At 37.5% G+C, this 20,741-nt stretch overlaps 1 protein-coding gene across 1 annotated transcript in view; it reads left to right on the plus strand.

The window, feature by feature from the left end:
• LOC131429173 (uncharacterized) overlaps positions 1–20,741 on the plus strand; it is a 107,470-nt gene that overhangs the window by 42,652 nt on the left and 44,077 nt on the right. The window contains exon 3 of the mRNA XM_058593221.1: positions 10,884–11,814. Within this exon, the coding sequence (XP_058449204.1) occupies positions 10,884–11,814 (931 nt within the window). The remainder of the gene's footprint in view (positions 1–10,883; positions 11,815–20,741) is intronic.

A 20,741-nucleotide genomic window follows, 5' to 3' on the forward strand; every position in this document is an offset into this window, starting at 1 on the left:
GACTGATTGCTAGTCGCCGCAGAATGTAAACATTTAGAGGTTTTCGGTTAGCTTAGCGGTTCAAATTAGCAGCTCACAGGCGCAGATGGCAGTTCAACATGAATTGCTTTAAGCACTGAAATGAATTGCTTTAAGCTGATGAGCCGTAGATAAAACGGAAAGAAAATTGAAATAAAATATGTGCTTTTTTGGAGGAACAAAAAACCCATAAATGTTCAGAAAATGAGTTCAGTTTCATAATTCTAGAACTAAACTTATGTGTGTTGGTACCGCTTACGATCTCTGCGTAAGATATTGAGCTCAAGATACACAAATTAAATAATATTAAATCAATGATTTGTAATGAAACACTTATCCTAAACATATTTAAAGTCAATATACTTACCATTAATATACCTACTTTTTATAAGGAGTGTATCGAAAATAAGCTATTCACATACATTTGTGTTGTACGCATGTATTTGTGATGGTTTTTTATGCTCAGATCACAGCATGCTGTGCGTTTGGCTGTCAGCTTTCGTTTGTTTACTTGCTTGTGCGGTTGAAATTCTGCGTTTTCAAAATGTCGCGTAATGAAAAGAGAGTGAAAATTAAGGTTCTGAACACATGGCTAAGTGAGAAGGGTATTACTATGCGAAAATTGGCGAAGCGGTTTGGAATCCATCATGTCAGTTGTAAAACCATCATTAATAAGTTTGGGGAACACTATTCTTTGGATGAGCTACCAGGAAGAGGCGGTTCTTCCAACCCGAAACTGGACCAGAAAGTGGTGTCTCTAATCACGAAGAACAAATCAATGTCAATACGTGATTTGGCCAAAAAAGCAGGCACGATTGTCGGAATGATCCAGCGTATTAAAAGGCGAAATCACCTGGAGACCTACAAGAAGCAGAAAATTTCGAAACAAAGTGTAGAACAGAAGAAGCGAGCAGTAACAAGGGCCCGGAAATTGTATTCGCGTCTTTCGCTGTGTCCGCATGCATACGTTTTGATGGACGATGAGACTTATGTAAAAGCAAAGTCTTGGCATTACATTCCTTTTGTGAAATTTGACCTTTCTGTTTGAACAGACTTCGCAGCCGATTCTTAGAGTACAGAATCATTGCATGGCTAGTACTACAATGGATCCTACTGACACTAAGAATCCATCCAGGTCGGGGCTCGAACATACGACAACTGGCTTGTATGACCAGCGTCCTATGCATTGAACTGCCAACCCGGGACAAGACTTATGTAAAGGAGGACTCAAAAATCCTTCCAGGTTCACAATACTTTACTGTCGTCGTTGGGGAAGATGTGAGCGATGCGGACAGGTCGATTCAAGTGGAGAAATTCGGTCGAAAATTGTGTGGTTTGTGTGATTAAAAGTCAACCAAGTCATTTTTTACACTACCGGAACTATAAATGCAGAAATCTATCGATCTGAGTCTCCAGAAAAGATTGCTGATTTTATATAAGAAGCATAGTAGACCTCCAATATTTTGGCCGGATTTAGCGTCGGCTCACTATGCCAAAACCACTCTGAATTGACTTGCGGAAAAAGGGTATAAATTTCGTTGAGAAAAATATCAATCTACCAAATTGTTCTCAGCTTCGACCCATCGAACGTTACTGGGCAATCGTGAAGAGGGTCTTCAAGAAGACTGGTAAGGCAGCTGGGAACATGCAGGAGCGATCGATCAAAAGTTCAAAAATTCGTGAAGGAATAACATAAATTTCATCCGGCTTTTAATTATGCTCAAGTTTAACCTCGTACAATAAAGAATCTATTTTTAGTTGTAATGAAATATCGTTTTTTAAAATAATTTTAAAGAAAAATTTGTGGATAGCTTATTTTCGATACACTCCTTACACTTACCTTACGCTTACCTAAGTTGCTCATACTTACCTACTGTAGAAGCATCGTTACGATCATGGAAGCGAAGCAGTAAAAGTTGCAAAATTCACAGTCACCTAATACGAACGCTTATCTAGTGGTGGTCAGTGTGGTAGAAGTATGTCAGTTTTGTTCGCATTCACGTTCTTCAGTTATGTCTTCGATATAACCCACCCGCCTTTTATTAGTTTAAATCAACTAGATTACACAATAGAGCATAACACATGGCAAACTTTCAGTGGAAATGTTTTCAACAGAATAAATCTCGAGCTCAACCAAACGGTGAGTACGGTCATTTTGGAAAGTACACAGAGAAAAATTATGAGTTTTTGCAGGTAATATAATTCTACAAACGATGCAGTTTAAATCTGTTTAACTTTTCAAGTGACGCAATATTCCATTCGTACTGAATTTTACTGGCTCCGAGTGTAATTTGCCCTCGGCTAAAGACTGTCTCAGAAAGTATGGACGCAACCAAAAACCGCTGCCATTTCGCAATGGTTCAGAATCTATCAATTTTTATGGCTGCGTCCTGTTGTTTACACTCTTCTCTAACCACTTGTGCAGTTGTTTATTCGTTTTCATTAGTTTGTTTCGAAATACGTGGACTTTCAGCAGAACAACGTCGAAAAATTGTGTACAAATGGTGCACAGAACGCGGACTGTCACTGAGAAAGATAGCAAAAATGGAAGGAGTAAGTAAAAATACCGTGCGAAATGCAATCAGGAAGTTCGGTGAGGATAACACCTTTGAAGATAAACCGAAAACGGATCGAAAAAAAGGTCCTTCTAACCCTCAGTTGGATAAACGTATACTGAAGGCGTTCGAGCAAAAGAAGGAGGTTTCAGTTCGGGATGTGGTTAAAAAAGTGGGCACTTCGAAGTCAAATGTTTTTCGTGCTAAAGCACATTTGAATCTTCGAACCTATAAGAAGCAGAAACAACCAAAACGTAGTCCGAAACAAGAAGCATCGATCAGGCCGAGGGTTCGAAAGCTGTACAAAACAATGCTTGGTGGAAATTTGAACTGCACAATCATGGACGACGAAACCTACGTGAAACTCAATTACAAATCCTTGCCGGGACCACAATATTATACGGTGCGAGAAGGGCCAGTCCGAGACATTGTTTGAAGTCGAAAAATTTGGTAAAAAAGCTATGGTCTGGCAAGCAATATGTAGCTGCGGTAAGGTTTCGAAACCCTTCATCACCACTGCTTCAATGAACAGCGAAATATAACATACATCAAGGAATGTTTACAAAAACGACTTCTACCCATGATTCGAAGCCACAAGGGTCCTGTTGTCTTCTGGCCAGATCTTGCTTCTTGCCACTACTCGAAATCAACGGTATACTAGCAAAAATGTCACTTTCGTCCCAAACGACATGAATCCACCAAATTGCCCACAACTTCGACCAATTGAGGAATTTTGGGCATTAACGAAGGCACATCTTAGGAAACATGTCTCGGCAGCCGAAACCATTCAACAGTTCGAAAAAGATTGGGAAAAAGTTTCAAAACTTGTCGCCAAGAAGTCTGTGTGGAATTTAATGAGGAACGTTTGCAAGAAGGTGCGCCAGCTAGTCGACAATGGCTAAGTAGCAAATGTTGAGAATAATATTCTGTTGTTGTAGTCTAATATTATCAGTATATCGAATAAAATTTAAATATCTAACACTTGTGAATTATTTACCGCAAAATCAAAGTGCGTCCATACTTTCTGGGACAGTCTTTATCAAGTGCCGCTCTATGGATTTATATGAATCAATTATTCATTAAGAAAAAATGTACTTCTGGCTCTGTCGATTAACTGGTGTGCTTTGTGATCTAATGTTTCTCGGATCAAGTCGCGCTGTTGTTATAGAATTTGGTTTTTTATTTCAGTCGTTTTCAAGTCATGTAATTTTTAAATCACACTTGTTTGTCTACATGTTGTTTAATATAAGTTTGTGTCAAAAAATATGACTCTCAATTAAAGTTGTAAAGTTATAAGATGAAAAATCACAAGATTTTTTCGAATTGTGTACCGGGCATTAACCAGATGATGTGTGATTTTCATAGGCATATGCATGTCTTTCAAATCAAAAATCAAAAGTGAACCACAATCCTGAATTGGGTTAAAGCAAACCATCTCCCAAATTCATTCAATTTGACACAGACTTACAGCAAGTTACATTCGATTCAATGATCAGCATCTTCGCTGAACAAAGTTCTAGAATGCAGTGAATTTGATCTAATCGTGCTTTGGAGTTCAGTAGTTGCTGTCAGACCATGAAACCTATCAATCGAACATGTGGTTCAAGAATGGATGGAAATTGGTCAATATTACTGCTAAGGAAAGTATTATGTTGTTAAATTAAAAAAAAATGCTTAAATTAAGCACAGCCGTCCACCGTTCACTGCTATAGTCAGTCAATCTTCGATGAAGTATAGAGAAATTTTTGCTCATCTATCTTCCCACAGTGGACTGACTGAACACGACAGCTTGATCCACAGTGCCGTAGGGTTGATTGTTCAATCTGTTTGAGCAGAATTAATAGTGTCGAAGCATGACAAGGTCGATAAGATGATAAACGGAAACCTGATGGATAAACATGAATAGAGCTGATCCATTTCGAAGGTAAACATTATTTCGAATTAGCCAAGTCTTATAATTGGTTTGGAATTAATTTTCCAGCTGATTCGGTTCATAGAATCGTTTGCACTGCTTATTAAACAATTAGATTGATGGATTTCGATATCCGTACCTCGGGCTTCACTTTGTCCGGATTGAGCTCCAATTATTCTTGAAAATGTGAATTATCTCACTTACCAATGCAACCAACCCTACCACCGACCATAAATACCAGGGTACACACAATTTATTCCATACTTCATCGCTTTTAGAACAGAATAGATAAAGATATGAATCATCATCTTCACCGACAGCATCATCGTGGAGAAGCGTTTTGCCCTGGTCCAAAGCCACAGATTCGGGAAACATCATGTCTAGAGGGTGGGAGGGAAAAACAAACAGCGACCAACTGGCGCCACGACGACGGCGACAGAGAGTCACTCGATGTATCCTCCACAATACGCATACAGACAGACAGACAGACACATGGAATTATACGGTTCCGTTTGGAAGTCGCGTCAGCAGAAAACGAGTCACAGTATTTTCGGTTTATTTCTTAGATTTTCCGATGAACGCAGTTTATTCCGGCATCATACACATATAGATGCTACCACGCATCGGTTGCGTGGGTTCGGGTTTGCTCAGGACCAGTTGTTTTCCATTCGGTCGATCCGGTGGGTGGTGCTGTTTGTTTGTTGTACGGAGTGCATTTGTAATTGAAATTTCCAACCGGAATGGTGCCGATACCTAATCGAGTGGAATGTTCCAGATTTGATTTTGGCAATGCACCTTAGGTATGCACCTGAATATCTTCTGGAGTGGACATCAGCTTCGCCGAAATACAGATCATTGAAGTTGAACTTTTTTTATAATATATCGGATGTACCCATGAAAACCCGGTTGAATTATAAATCACACACGAAAATCTAGCAAAATTTCTCGATGCGTTCATTTGAAACGACTCTATTTGGTATAGGCAACTGGCTTGAACGAATGTTTGAGTTTTTTTGATGCAACACAGATATGCAAATTTCTTCGTTGTTGTATTATGCCTGCTTCAGAATTTTTGTTAGTGTGTGAAATATTTGTGTAAATTAATGAGGCAGAGTTTTTTTCAACGGAACATCACAGGCAGTTGAGTCTATAACTAACTCTCATCACATTCTAAATCCTCGCAGCCAATTTTTCCCAATCGCAACAAGTTCATTCCCAATCATCTACTCAATCTCGCCAGCCGGTTGAAATTGTTTTATTCGATTTACTTTGCTTCAAATGAACGAGCACAACTTCTTCCCCCCCCCCCCCCACCGGTCCATCCCACGAGCAGCGATCGAAACATCATGATTAAATAAGTGATTCAATCAAAGAGAAGAAATAAGCTTAAAACAAGCCAAATCGTCTGGAAAATTTCCATTTCCGATCCAGTTTCCATCCCTGTCTACTGTCTGGGTCGGAAAAACTGCTCCCGGTCTCAGTCTGTCACCGACTTCTCTGTATTTATCCCGTCGTCCCTTCACTTTCGGGCGTGGGCAAGTCGAGATGGGTACTGTTGCGATATTTCCTAGCCTTGAGCTGGATTCGTCAGCACATATAGTTTACTTTTCGATTGGTTTGATACCAACTCTGGCTCCGGTTGCAATCCACCACCACCGTAAGACCGTGATACGTGGTGAAAGTTCATAAAAATATCCTGGTATTCGGTTCACAAGGTTGGTGATGCATCGTACAGCAGGTTCGGTAACAGGAACATTCAACATCTGTCAGAAATGTTAACCATATTTTAAGATAATTCTGTCATCATAAAGCAAGTATCGGAGTAGCGATTTCACAATAAACGAGTTTAAATTATTTGTTCAGAACGGGAGGAATCCAAAGGTGAGGAATGGCAGACATAGAATTGTCTATAGAAAAACATTTTTTCTATGCTTGACTTAAAATCGATACGTTTAGAAATAAGTTGAAGGCACGAGCTTCAACAAATCTTTAAGTGAAAGATTGATGTGGCTGGCGTGATTGAAAGATCAGATCTTTAAATTTGTGCAGTTTTCAGGTGCGAACCCAGAATAGTTTCTGTTTATCAATTGCCATACGTATGAAAATATGTATATAATTACTTTCAAAATGATTGGTTATAAAGTCGTTTGTTGGAAATTATCCATTTTATAATTGACTTAGAGTTTCCATAATATATAATAACTTTCGCAAATTTGAGAAAATGTCCATTACAGCTAGGTTTTTACACAAGTCATCGCTACCGTTGAATAACATCAACCTTCAGCTACAATACCTAATTTGTGATTAGGAAAAATATGCATTAGTTTTCGTACCAACGCACGCAGAAGTGACCAACCCGAAATCCAATATTTCTGGATCCGCGGAGCAAAATCGGATTCGTTTTAGGGGCAAAGTAGACTATAAAACTTCACACAAAAATTAAAAACGAATAAAACGGGATACCAAATCTCCAGATACCTTAATTTCAACCTATCATCAGACTGACGTCTTAAACTCCAGTTAACTGACGTCTGTCCATCACATGAAATCGCGTTTACAAAGTCAATCCATGAATCGAAATAATTGCAGATTTATAAGATTCTTTCTACACCTAGTATTGTGATGACGCCTTTTTCTTGTCATTCATGCAGTCTCATTAGGACAAATTTTGCTTGTAGGATCATTTCTGATACGAAATCGGGTTGCTTTTCCAGACAAACTCGTTCAGATTGATGCAAGTAGGTCACAGAAAAGTGCTTCAGTGCTTGCGTCGCATTTTCGGTAACACTCTCGAAATCCAAAGTAGCAGCTTTAATTCATTTGAGCTTGATCATAAGTCACTTTTGAAAAACCTGTTTTAATCCACCTAGTGGTGTAATGATGCCTTTCTCATGTATAATATTGTGGTATTCTATTCAAAAATTTTCTCTTCGATTTTTGAAAGAAACCAAGAGATTGTTTGTGCATTAACTAGTATAACAGACAGAATAAAACAGTGCTTTGATTGCGTAGGTCATCCTTAAGAAAACGAAGTGGGTTCACTATTATATGCACTTCCGGCACCGGAACCCGAGAACCGGTATAATCAAACTCGGTTCGTACGGCCATCAACTAACATGACATACAAACTCTACTAGTTTTAATTCAAATTTAGAAGATTTTACACAATTTTGTCATCGCACTCTAAATGACCATTTAAATGTTTGTTCTATCCGAAAACATGCAGTAATTTTTGGTAGGACCATTAGACCTTTCAATTGACCTTAAGATTGGGAATAACAATTTAGATTCCAGTTTATAACATTTTGTACGGTTTTAGTTCCGCCAGTTTAGGTGACGGTGTACAATATTGAACACACTTTACCCTATAACTCCGGAACCGGAAGTCGGATCCGGATAAAATTCAGGAATCTCGTATGGGACCAAGAGACCTTTTATTTGAATCTAAGTTTATGGAAATCGGTCAAACCATCGCTGAGAAAAGTGAGTGAGATCCATTTTGGTATATATGACCACTATTTCCGGTAATTCCGGAACCGGATACCGGGAACCAGGATAGCCGAAATCGGTTTGTTTAGTTGCCTACTGATAATGACTATCGATTTGTGTAGTTTTAAATCCAGTTTAGAAATTTTTTCACATTTTCTGTTTCGCCGGTTTAAGTGACGGTGTACAATATTGAACACACTTAACCCTATAACTCCGGAACTGGAAGTCGGATACGGATGAAATTCAGGAATTCCGTATGGGACCACGAGACCCACCTCTCATTTGAATCTAATGGCGTTTTCGTTTTTAATTTGCACTACACCGGTGCAGTGCTACACTGAGGCATGAATAAACGAACAAAAATGACGAAAACATAAACAGTAACCATTGACTACAATAAACGATTCCATTGCACAGAGCTACACCAAACTTTTGATGAGTGCTACACCAGTGGTATCGGTGCAGAAAAAGTGTAGCACTGGTGTAGTGCAATTGGTAAAAACGAACGGTTTCAGTGCAGCTTTCGCTACACCAGTGTAGTGCAATTTAAAAACGAAAACGACATAAGTTTGTCAAAATCGGTTCAGTCATCTCCGAGAAAACCTAGTGAGATTATTAGACACATACACACACATACATACACGCCTGCGCATTCAGAGCCGTAGCAATTCAGTTTTTCGTGGGGGGGCAAATTTTTTAGATTAAATTTAACGTATATTAAAAAAAAGCTGCATTACATGCGTATCAAACAATCTAGATAGCAATTTGAGGCACCATATGCCTGCATATTGTACGCGACGAACGTCACTCACTGACAGCGTTTTCAAGTAAACCCTCTAAGATCACTCTGAGAGTGGTTTCGGATTCATTTCTGAGCAGGTTTCAGCAGCCATGAAAATGACAGATCGTTTCATAAAAAACGATGCCATTCTCACAGCTATCGATACAGCAAATGAGATGGATTTGGAAAAGCTGCAGCCTTTGACCGAGTTAGGCATCAAATTGCCAAATGAAATTGAGCTAAAAATTGCCAAAGAATACATTGATAAAATTCGTGCAAAAAATGAGAAATTGAACAATTTGAAGAGGCCGATAGATAAAAAAATTAAGACTGTAATACTGACAGAGCTGTATAAGGTGTGCCAAGGAATGGAAAACGTATACAACCTTTTTGCAACCATTGAAACTTTTCCGTCCGGAACGGCAGTATGCGAATCATCATTTTCGGCATTGACACGGATCATGCGGCCTCAACGTATTAGCATGTCCACTGATAGATTAAACAATTTATCGTTTCTGGCATTCGAGCACAAGCGACTGGATTTTTTAGACGTGGACACAGAAAAATACGTGGTGAGGCGGAAACCGCGTGGTGGGGCAAAGCCCCCCCTTGCCCCCTAGGTTGCTACGGCTCTGTGCGCATTTAACACAACCACAGTAGCTAATGGAAAAAAGTACAACTGTTTCTCAATAGAAGCGCTGTTAGTGTCTCCGTACAATAAGGAAACCGTTTATTTGATTTATGAACAAGTTAATTGATTTTGGGAATTTTGCAAACTTTCATTGCATCCTTTGATGAATTCTATCGGTATAAGGTGGAACACACGAGGGTTGTATTGGGAACAAGGAGTTCCCGGGTAGAAGTGATTTGCAAACCAATACCAAATTCTGTTATTAAAATCAAACATCTCAATGGTAGAAATTAACATTATTTAGTTTGAAATAAGAGTTAAAATATCAAAAATTATAACAAAGCCTGCAAGAGAAAATAGCAACAAAATGAAGAATTCTGTCATTGTAATATCAAACCAAGAACAAAATATTTATAGAAGATGAATTTGTTAATTATTTTATAATCTAGCATTTAGAATAGAGTAATATCTTAAGTATTTCTCTTATCTGATTCTGATGCAGTTTATTCAATGGTATTTTATTTGAAGATAAAATTACTGGGTCAATTTACTTAATGAATTTGAAATAGCTCATCAATAACGAAATAAGATATTATAACTAATTTTGATGTTGAACAGATATTGTACAATATCTTGATCCCTTGATGAAATATCACGAAAATATCAAGTATCGCTATGACAACACAAAAACATCAAGCCAAGATATGATGGTAAAATTTGTTATTATTTTGACCTTTGTTTGCTATTTACACCTACCCGGGTTAGGATTGAATACGACATGAATTTCCTTATTTTTTCTCAGAGATAGCCTGACCTGATTTTACAAACTTAGATTCAAATTAATGGTCTTATGGTCCTTCACAAAACTTCTGAATTTCACTTGAATCAGATTTCCGGTTCCAGAATTAGTGTAAAAATTCCAATTTCAAATCACTTACTCACTTTTCTTAGAGATGGCGTGTCCGATTTTTGCCTTCTCATAAACCGATTTTTACAGACTTCGATTCAAATGAAAGTAACAATTGTCCTATACAAAGTTCCTGAATTTTATTTTGATCCGACTTCCGGTTCCGGAGTTATAGGATGATTAGTGAAAATATTCTTATTTCAAATTACTTCCTCACTTTTTTCAGAGATGGCGTGACCGATTTCAACGAACTTAGAATCAAATGAAAGATATTATTTTTTATTCAAATCTGTCAATTTTCAACCGGATCCGACTTCCTGTTCCGGAATTATATGGTGAAGTGTGTTAAAAATTGGACACCGTTACTTGAAGCGGCGTAACAAAACACGTAAAAAATTTTCTTAACTTGTTTCGCAACTATTCCAATCGGTAGTCATTGTCACCACCACAGTCGAGCCACTGCAGCCAGCGTTCGTCAGCCGTCCCGGTCCTGTGGGTGGTAATGGTGATGAGGTCTTCCAAGCCTCTAATTTCGGCAAGTATACATTTTTGTCGGATCATTCCATCGCTGATTTGTTTCCCGCTTCCAGTTTGTCACCAGATCAACGATCACTGGGATGCAGCGCCACTGGTATTATGGAAGCCTCTGATCCCCCCGCCACAGTCGAGCCACTGCAGCCAGCGTTCGTCAGCCGTCCCAGTCCTGTGTGTGGGAGTGGGGACGAGGTCTTCCAAATCGATTTTATAGGCAAGTACGCTCCCGTTATGGATGTTTCAAGCACTGAAATTTTACTCGCTTCCAGCTCTATGGCGGCGAATCAGTCATGTCTTTCGAGTATCCGGGTATACTACCAAAACGTTGGTGGTATGAATGCATGCATTGATGAGTATTTGTTGGCGTGCTCGGATGAATGTTTCGACGTGATAGCTTTTACGGAGACCTGGCTTAACGATTGCACCCTGTCTGTGCAAGTCCTCGGTGAAAACTATGAAGTTTTCCGAACGGATCGTAGTTCCAGCAACAGTACGAAGAGTACTGGTGGCGGCGTACTTGTTGGTGTTCATCGTCGTCTAAAAGCACAACTAATCCAATGTACCAGTGGTAGTTGCGTTGAACAGGTATGGGTACAAATTAAGTTGGCTAGTTATTCAACTTTTTTCTGTGCGGTTTATTTTCCGCCGGACCGTACTCGTGACCTGCCGTTGATCGATGCCCATCTTTTGTCCCTCGAAGAGATATGCTCTTACGCTTGTCCTGTCGACGAAATATTAATCGTTGGGGATTTTAATTTTCCCAATCTAAAATGGCAACCAGCTTCGAACGGCTTTCTTTTCGCGGATCCTTCGCAGTCATCTTTTCATGCTGGCAGTATCAGTTTGCTTGATCGTTACAGCACAAATCTGATGCGCCAATTCAACCACGTGACGAATGAAAACAATAAAATACTGGATCTTTGTTTTTCGAGTAAATCCGATTCCGCTCCCAAGATTGCTGCTGCACCCGTTCCTATGGTGAAATATGTAAAGCACCATCCTCCTTTTTGCCTTGAGATAGAAGCTTCTCGGCAGTCTCATAGCTCCAATGTGGATGGAACCGTCAGATATGATTATAAAAAAGCAGACTATAGGAAAATTATCGACTTTTTGTCGAATATTGATTGGAGTGAAGTTCTCGACAAAGACGATGCAAATCTTGCTGTTCAAAATTTTTCCAATATTTTGACGTATGCTATAGATCATTATGTGCCGAAACGACTAAGTAACGCTTTCAGACAAGCTCCATGGCAAACTACTGAATTGAAACGATTAAAATCATCTAAAAGATCTGCGTTAAAAAAATATTCCAAGCATGGCGGGTATGCACTGCGTGCAAACTACGTACACATCAACTCTTTATATAAAAGGACAGCAAAACGTTGCTACGCACGTTACCTTCGGAATGTTCAGAACAAATTGAAGTCCGATCCTAAATCTTTTTGGAAATACGTAAACGACCAACGAAAAGAATCGAATTTGCCTTCGTCGATGGTATATGGGATAAGTGTTGGAACTAATCTAGATGAAATTTGTCTACTGTTTTCCGAAAAGTTTTCCAGCGTAAGCAGCAATGAACGTTCCAGTATCACATCAGTTGTTGGATACTATCAGTGTTGACGAAGATTCAGTAAAAATGGCTATCGTCAAAATGAAATCTTCGAGCTCTTCCGGACCCGATGGTATTCCTGCAATCTTTGTGAAAAAAAGCTCCATCGGTTTAATTTCACCTATCTGCCAAATTTTTCGTTTATCGCTAACATCTGGGATCTTCCCTGATTCCTGGAAGTTTTCATACATGTTTCCAGTTCATAAAAAAGGAGACAAAAAAGACATCGACAACTACCGTGGAATTACGTCGCTCAGTGCTATTCCAAAGCTTTTCGAAATGGTGGTACTTGATTCTATATTCAACCATTGTAAATGGTTTATTGCAGAAACACAACATGGGTTTATGCCGAAACGGTCCACGGCTACCAATCTCTTGACTTTCACGACGTTTGTGACGAATGCTATATCCTGCGGTTTACAAACTGATGTTATCTACACGGACCTTTCCGCTGCCTTTGACAAAACTAACCACGCCATTACTGTTGCTAAGTTAGACAGATTGGGATTTGGTTCTAACATGCTGCGTTGGTTTTCCTCATACCTTAATAATCGCCGATTAGCAATCAAGATAAATGACGCTATATCCAAAGAGTTCATCGCTTCTTCTGGGATTCCACAAGGCAGCCATCTCGGACCTCTGATCTTCCTCCTGTATTTTAACGATGTGAATCTTTCTCTAAATTGTCCACGTTTATCTTTCGCTGATGATCTCAAGCTATTCCAAATAGTTCGAAGTAACGAGGATGCTGTTTTCCTCCAACACCAACTTGAAATTTTTTCAAAGTGGTGTGAGGTAAATCGAATGGCTTTGAACATTGATAAATGCTCAATCATCACGTTCACACGCAAAAAAAATCCTATAAGATACAACTACTGCCTTGATGAAGTAGTGATCAACAGAACCACGTGTGTTAAGGATCTTGGTGTAATTCTAGACGAGCAATTGTCTTTCAAGCAGCATATCAACTTTATTGTAGCAAAGGCATCTCGTAGTTTAGGATTTGTAATGAGAATAGCAAAACATTTCACAGACATTTACTGTTTAAAGTCTCTATATTGCTCACTCATTCGTACAACGCTCGAGTACTGCTCTACGATATGGAACCCATATTACCTTAACGGCTCCTACCGAATAGAATCAATACAGCGCAGATTCGTCCGTTTTGCTCTTCGACAGCTACCTTGGAATAACCCCAACGAGTTGCCTAGCTACGAAAGCCGTGGATTATTGATTGGACTCGACACCCTTGGCATTCGACGTAATTTGTCCCGTGCTATGTTGATCGCCGACATGCTGAACAACAAAATAGACTGCCCTGCACTCCTCAGCGAAATTTCTTTAAATGTACGCAGTAGAGCTCTTCGGAATAACGTCTTTCTTCGATTGCCTCTTAGCCGTACGAATTATGGATATAACGGTGCTATTATTGGTCTACAGCGAACTTTCAATGGAGTATCTGCCGGATTCGATTTTCACATTACGCGTAGCAGAATTCAAACAAATTTTTTAAACATACTTAGAAATAGGAATAGTTTTTAATCATTGGGACTACACATTGTCTGTTGATTACATGTAAATAAATAAATAAATAAATTGTCAATAAACAACCAAATAACTCGATTCCGGCTATGCTGGTTCTCGTTTTCTGATTCCGGAAGCATCGGAAATAGAAATTAAAATAATATCTAAACTTTCCTCAAAACTATTCCATTCGGTAGGCATTGTCAGTAGACGGCCAAACATTAATTTGGCTTCTCTTGTTTTTAGATTTTTGATGAACGACCGAAGATTGTAGCCATAGACTCAAAAATGGATCCCAGTCACTTTTCTTGAACCAGCTTCGATTATACCGGTTCCCAGATTCCGGTTTCGGAGGTACCCCTCTTCGTTTCCTCAGAGATGGCTTAACCGACCTGAGTACTTTTTCACTCTATAGGTTATACTAGTTTATGGACAAACCTTTTTGTTTTTCAAGAATCAAAATAAATTATTTTGAAGAATTCCACGCATTTATATATGAGAATATGTGAGATGTGAGAAAGGCATCATTACACCACTAGGTGGATTAAAACAGGTTTTGTCTTTCTCATATAGAAAGGTTATGCAATCACTGTGAAAACCGACTTTTGAACCGAGGCCCGGAGGGCCGAGTGTCATATACCATTCGACTCAGTTCGTTGAGTACGCAAAATGTCTGTGTGTGTGTATGTGCGTATGTGTGTATGTAACGTTTTTTGCACTAACTTGTCTCGGAGATGGCTGAACCGATTTTCACAAACTTGGATTCAAATGAAAGGTCTTGTAGTCCAATACAAAATTCCTGAATATTGTGTGGATTTGACTTCCGGTTCCGGAGTTATGGGGTAAAATGCGCAAAAAAATGATAATATGTTTTCTAGCTTTTCTCATAGATGGCGTGACCGATTTTCATACACTTAGGTTCAAATGAAAGGTCCTGTGGTCCCATACGTAATTCCTGAATTTCATCCGGATCCGACTTTCGGATCCGGAGATATTTGGGGGAAAGTGTGTTAAAAATTGTATACCATCACTGAAAAGGGCGAAAAACCGTACAAAGTTTTCTAAATCGACCTCAAATCTGCTCCAATTAATAGTTTTTTATCAGCAGACGGTCAAACAAACCGATTTCGGTTATTGTTTTTAGGAATCGAAGAAAATTATTTTGAAGAATACCACAGTATTATATATGATAGTATGATTGTTATAAGAAAGGCATCATTACACCACTAGGTGGATTAAAACAGGTTTTTATACTTGGATTCAAATGAGTGACCTAATAGTTGTATACAAAACCTCTAAATTTCATTTGGATCCGACTTCCGGTTCAGAAATTATAGGCTAAAATATATTAAAAAATTTATACCATCACTTAATGGGGCGAAGCAAAAAATTGACCTCAAAACAACTCCGTTTGGTGCGGTGAACGACCCAAACGTGGTTAAAGCCGCTAATAAATGACAACAACAACGACAACAACTCCGTTTGATAGTCATTATCTGAAAAAGATCAAACAAACTGATTTCGGTTATTCTTTCAAGAATCAGAATCAGAAAAAATATTTTAAAGAATACCACAAAATTATAGATGATAGTATGATTAGGATCAGTGTCATTTCGCCGAATGCCATTTCGCCGAATGCCATTTCGCCGAATGTCATTTCGCCGAAAGCTATTTAGTCGTAAGATTCATTCCGCCGAATTCTTCTTAATATCGTGATTAGAATTTATTAAAAAAACTACAAGGATCAGCCCCATGGGGTTGTTCGAGCCGTTGATGTGGAACAAGGCAACCAAAATTTCCAATGATGACATTTTCAATTAATCGTCACACTTTTGAATCCGCAAATGCAAAAGATCTTAGATTGATCCTTATTAGGAATCTGCTTAGATTGATCCTTATTAGGAATCAACACCGAACACGCGAACCCAGAATATAGACTCTATTTATCGTGATTTGTATTTGTTTCGTAGCCGACGAAATTACATCAATAGCCCAAATGTATACAATTAAATGTTTGTACATGCTTGCGATACGGATATCGATATTTGAGCTTCTCTTCACCAAGCTTGTGTTCAAGTTTTGTATGCAAGCAGTTATTTTTATAGCGTTTCTCTACCATTACTACCATTTTGCAATTTCGGTTGAAGCGATAAAATATTTCTCATTATCTTTCGAGTCCATCTTGCATAAATTAGAAATTTGTCTTATGCACTCAAAATAAACCCTGGGGTAGTTGTCAATTTCTCAGGCGAAACGACATAACATGAGATTTCATCCAATCTTGCATGACACAAGATCAGAGCTTACCAATAAAAGTTTGAAATCGTTTATGGCACTTTTTATCTTGCTGTGTAGCAACAACCTACCTCTAGCAAGCTACGCATAAGACTGAAACGTTAGCTAAAATTTCGCTTCTATTTGTAGATTCGCGTGCTTCCAACAGCTTTGCTTTTGACCAATCAGAGCGCTGCTTTCCCATTGATATATCGCTTACTCCTTCAAAACCGTCGACTATGGCAGGGAAATCCGGTATGCCGGAGATTTTTTGCAGCCAAAATAGGACACTGCTAGCTATTAATCGACATTTCAATAAAATAAAATTAAAAATACATGATTTTGAACATTCAAATCAATACGTAGAAATATTTCCAATCAAATGGTGACATAATATTAGTCATTGATACAAAATTGACTGAGCTGTAATTGTTCAAAACCTGACCACATTTCTACGTGTATTTTTCTTGAGTTTCTAGTTTGCACTGCTATATAGAAAACAAAAATGTGTTTCACATTAAAAAAAATGATTATAATAACTAAGTGCAGATGAAAAAATATCTAACGCGGGTTCGCCACATCGTTTTGTTCGTATGCTATTCGACCTGGCTATTGCTCGTTCCTACCTAACTGAAGCAAAGAAATCTAGCTTTGAGTAGAATGAGGCGGTTAGAGGTTTGTATGCAAGAGGCCACCGCTTCCGATGGCGGGTAGGCGGCCCACTCAACTGGCGTCTCCTCGGCGGCTTTGTGCCGCCGAGCCATCTTGGCTTCGGTTATATGGCTGCACCACATCAATTATCCAGGAGATATAAACATAAATAGATATTTTTGATGAATAAGCAGAATTTGCAGTTTCCTAATAAATTATGTTATGTATTCAAAATTATCCTTTCGGCAAAATGGCCCTTTCTGCGAAATAACTCTTTCGGCGAAACGACTTTCGACGAAATGACTCATTCGACGAAACGACTTTCGGCGGAATTACATTTAACGAAACAACTTTCCTCGAAATGGCGGTCGACGAAATATCCCGCTCCCGAATGATTGATATGAGAAAGACATCCTACCACTACTAGGTGAATTGAAACAGGTTTTTTGTTTGATAGATAACTGATCGTTTTGTAATTTTAAACAATCAAGATTATTCTCCGTGTACATAAACGCTTTAGCATACGCTTTTGGTTGATCAACTATCTATGGTTCATGATTTGAATATCATTCAGTTCTTTTATGTTATACAATGATGCACAGTTGGAATCAGCAAGTATTTTTATCGTGCCAGAGACGTTTTCACTATAGGTGTGTAAATCAATTATAAGAGCATTTTGGTTATAAATTGAATGATTAAATTGACCGTCATTGGTGTCTGTTTCACTAGCAAATGGAACGTGTCGTAAACCCACTGCGCTTATTCACTGAAAATATTCCGTATATATATATATATATATATATATATATATATATATATATATATATATATATATATATATATATATATATATATATATATATATATATATATATATATATATATATATATATATATATATATATATATATATATATATATATATATATATATATATATATATGTTTTTTTTTTATTTATTTTTTTTTATTTATTTGTCGTCAATCAAAAGTAGACCATAAGGATAATTACAATAATCGTCTTAAATTTGTAAACTATTCTAAATAGATTCTAAATAGATGTATAATTTATTATGAGTTAAATAATAATAATTGGCTTACCGAATAGAACTGAAATATTGCTTTAGTTTGTTTTTTGACATAGTGAAATCGACTGCTTCTGAATGCTTGTTGTATACAGCCATCAATTGATTTATTGGCCCATTTTTCGCATAGTTTGTTCGCTGGTGGTTTGTAATAAAAATATTTCGATTTCTTAAACGCCGAGATGGTATGTAAAAATTTAGATTGGACAGGAGTTGACTGGAATCTATGCGATTCGAGACAATGTCATTTACAAATGAGACCATTGAAAATTCTCTGCGTTCTTTTAATGTTTGAATACTTATTAGCATACAGCGGGCTTTATATGACGGAAGAGGAAGTCTTGTCCAACCTAATTTACGAAGTGCAAATAACAAAAATTGTTTTTGAACTGATTCTATTCGATCTTCCCATGTGATTAAGTAAGGTGACCAAACTAAGCTACAGTATTCTAGTACTGACCGAACATAGGCAATGTATAATGTTTTAATTGTATACGGATCGTGAAAACAGTAACAAAATCGTTTTATGAATCCTAGCATGTTATTGGCTCTGTTTATGATTGTATTATAATGGTCAACAAAAGTCATTTTAGAATCTAGTATTATTCCTAAGTCCCTAATTCTTTCGCATTTTTGAACTGTTTGACTTCCAAGAGTAAGTATCAAGTCAGGTGTATTTCGTTTTTTACTGAATGTTATTCTACTGCATTTTTTCACATTTAGTTGAAGAAGACTTTTGTTACACCATGTATAAAAAGAAAGAATTTCTTCTTGATAAACCTTGGCATCCTCACTTTTCTCTATTTCTAAAAATAGTTTTATATCGTCTGCATATATTAGAATTTTTATTTTTTTTAAAAGAAAGGAAATGTCGTTAACAAACAAGATAAATAAAAGAGGACCTAAATGAGATCCCTGGGGGACCCCGGAACTGACGTGAATGGGGTTCGACTTTTTACCCTTGAATTTTACAATTTGTTGACGATTTGTTAGATAAGATTCCAACCATTTAAGAAGACCTGGTAAGATTCCCAATTTTTGTAATTTGAACATAAGCATGGGTATGTCAACACGATCGAATGCTTTGCTGAAATCTGTATAAAGAGCTTCAATGTAATTTCCCTTGTCCATAGCGGTCAGGGTATAGTGGACGAATTCAAGCAAATTAGTAGTAGTGGAACGTCCTTTGAAAAATCCATGTTGCATGTGAGTAATTCTATTTTTTATTTGACTAAAGAGTTTGTCATTAACGATCGCTTCAAAGAGCTTCGGAATGCAAGAAAGAATAGCAATCCCGCGATAGTTGCATATGTCTGCTTTTTTCCCATTTTTGAAAATTGGTATAAGGAAAGAGTTTTTCCACGTTTCTGGAAAAACTCCAGACTGAAGCGAATTATTAAAAAGCCAGCACAAAGGGGTTGCAAGATCTAATGCTAATTTTTTCATAAATATGGGTGGAATCCCATCATGTCCGGCACTTTTAGAGACATCTAATTTGTTTAGGGCATCTATTATGTCTAGCACTTCGATTTGATTTACATTAATATCTTCAGTAAACTCTGGAAAGAAATTAAAATATTCACGATCGCGGTCATCTTCAGAAAACTTCGTGTAGATTTGTTGAAAAAATTTAGCGAAAAGATTACAAATTTCTTGTGAGTTATTACCAATGTTTTCCTGTAGATACATTCTTGACGGAAAGTTTTCTGATTTCAATTTGTTTCTAACATAACTAAAGAATTTTTTTGGGCAAGACTTTATTTCCTGTTCAGTTCTTGAGTTATACTCTTTGAATGCAGTATCAATTGCTGAACTTAGTTGGTCACAGATGTGTATGTAATTCGATAAATTGTCACTATTATTTTCTCTTTTGTACTTTTTATGAGCTTTTTGTTTTCGATTTCTTAGGTTTCTAATATGCTCGTTATACCAAACAGGATACTTTGAATTATTTTGTCGCCTAATTTTCTTTAATGGGACATGTTCATTTATTATGTCGTACAGCCGTGCGTAGAAAATATCGACTGAAATTTCGACATTTCTTTCGTTTCTAAGGAGTTCTTGCCAATCTATTTCTCGTAGCTTACGACTAATACTATTATAATTTGCTGAGTGGTAATCGAAAATCTCCTCATACTCATAGTCGTCGGGTCTATTAATCTGATGTATAAATATTGAGAATTCGATTGCTGTATGAAAAGCTTCATTTTTCCACAATGGAGTTGGTGATTCTATTACACAAAAATCATCGTGAATATTAGTAAATAATGTGGTTGGAGGTTTTGCACAATACGCTTTGTGCGATAATTCGTTCACTTCATGTGGTTGAAAATTTGGGCACCTTAGTTTCGCACTGAATTTCTCCTTAAAGGCTCGGTCATACTAAACATTATATGAAATTTCAATTTTGAGTTATTTGTGGTTATACTGAAATCTTTATCATAAATTACTGAACATATTTCCGATGGTATGGAGAAAAAAATATGTTGATACCTTAAATACAATGAGAGATATTCACGATAATGTTCTGCCCATTTATGTACAGAGTGAATTTTGAAAGGGCGCCCCATAGTAAAGTAACATAATCACACCAAAAGAACGAGAGTATTGAAAAAAGTGTGGTTTGTCGCTTAGGTAACTTCTACGATTATATCTACGGAACCGGAAATGTTAGCGATATGATCTTCAAACTTGAGCTACATTTCAATATTAGTCTCGAACTGGGCTCAAACTGATGAAAAAGGTTCATCCACATCCGAATCCCAGAGAATC

Source organism: Malaya genurostris, chromosome 2 (assembly GCF_030247185.1).
Source record: "Malaya genurostris strain Urasoe2022 chromosome 2, Malgen_1.1, whole genome shotgun sequence".
In the NCBI taxonomy this organism is placed as follows: domain Eukaryota; kingdom Metazoa; phylum Arthropoda; class Insecta; order Diptera; family Culicidae; genus Malaya; species Malaya genurostris.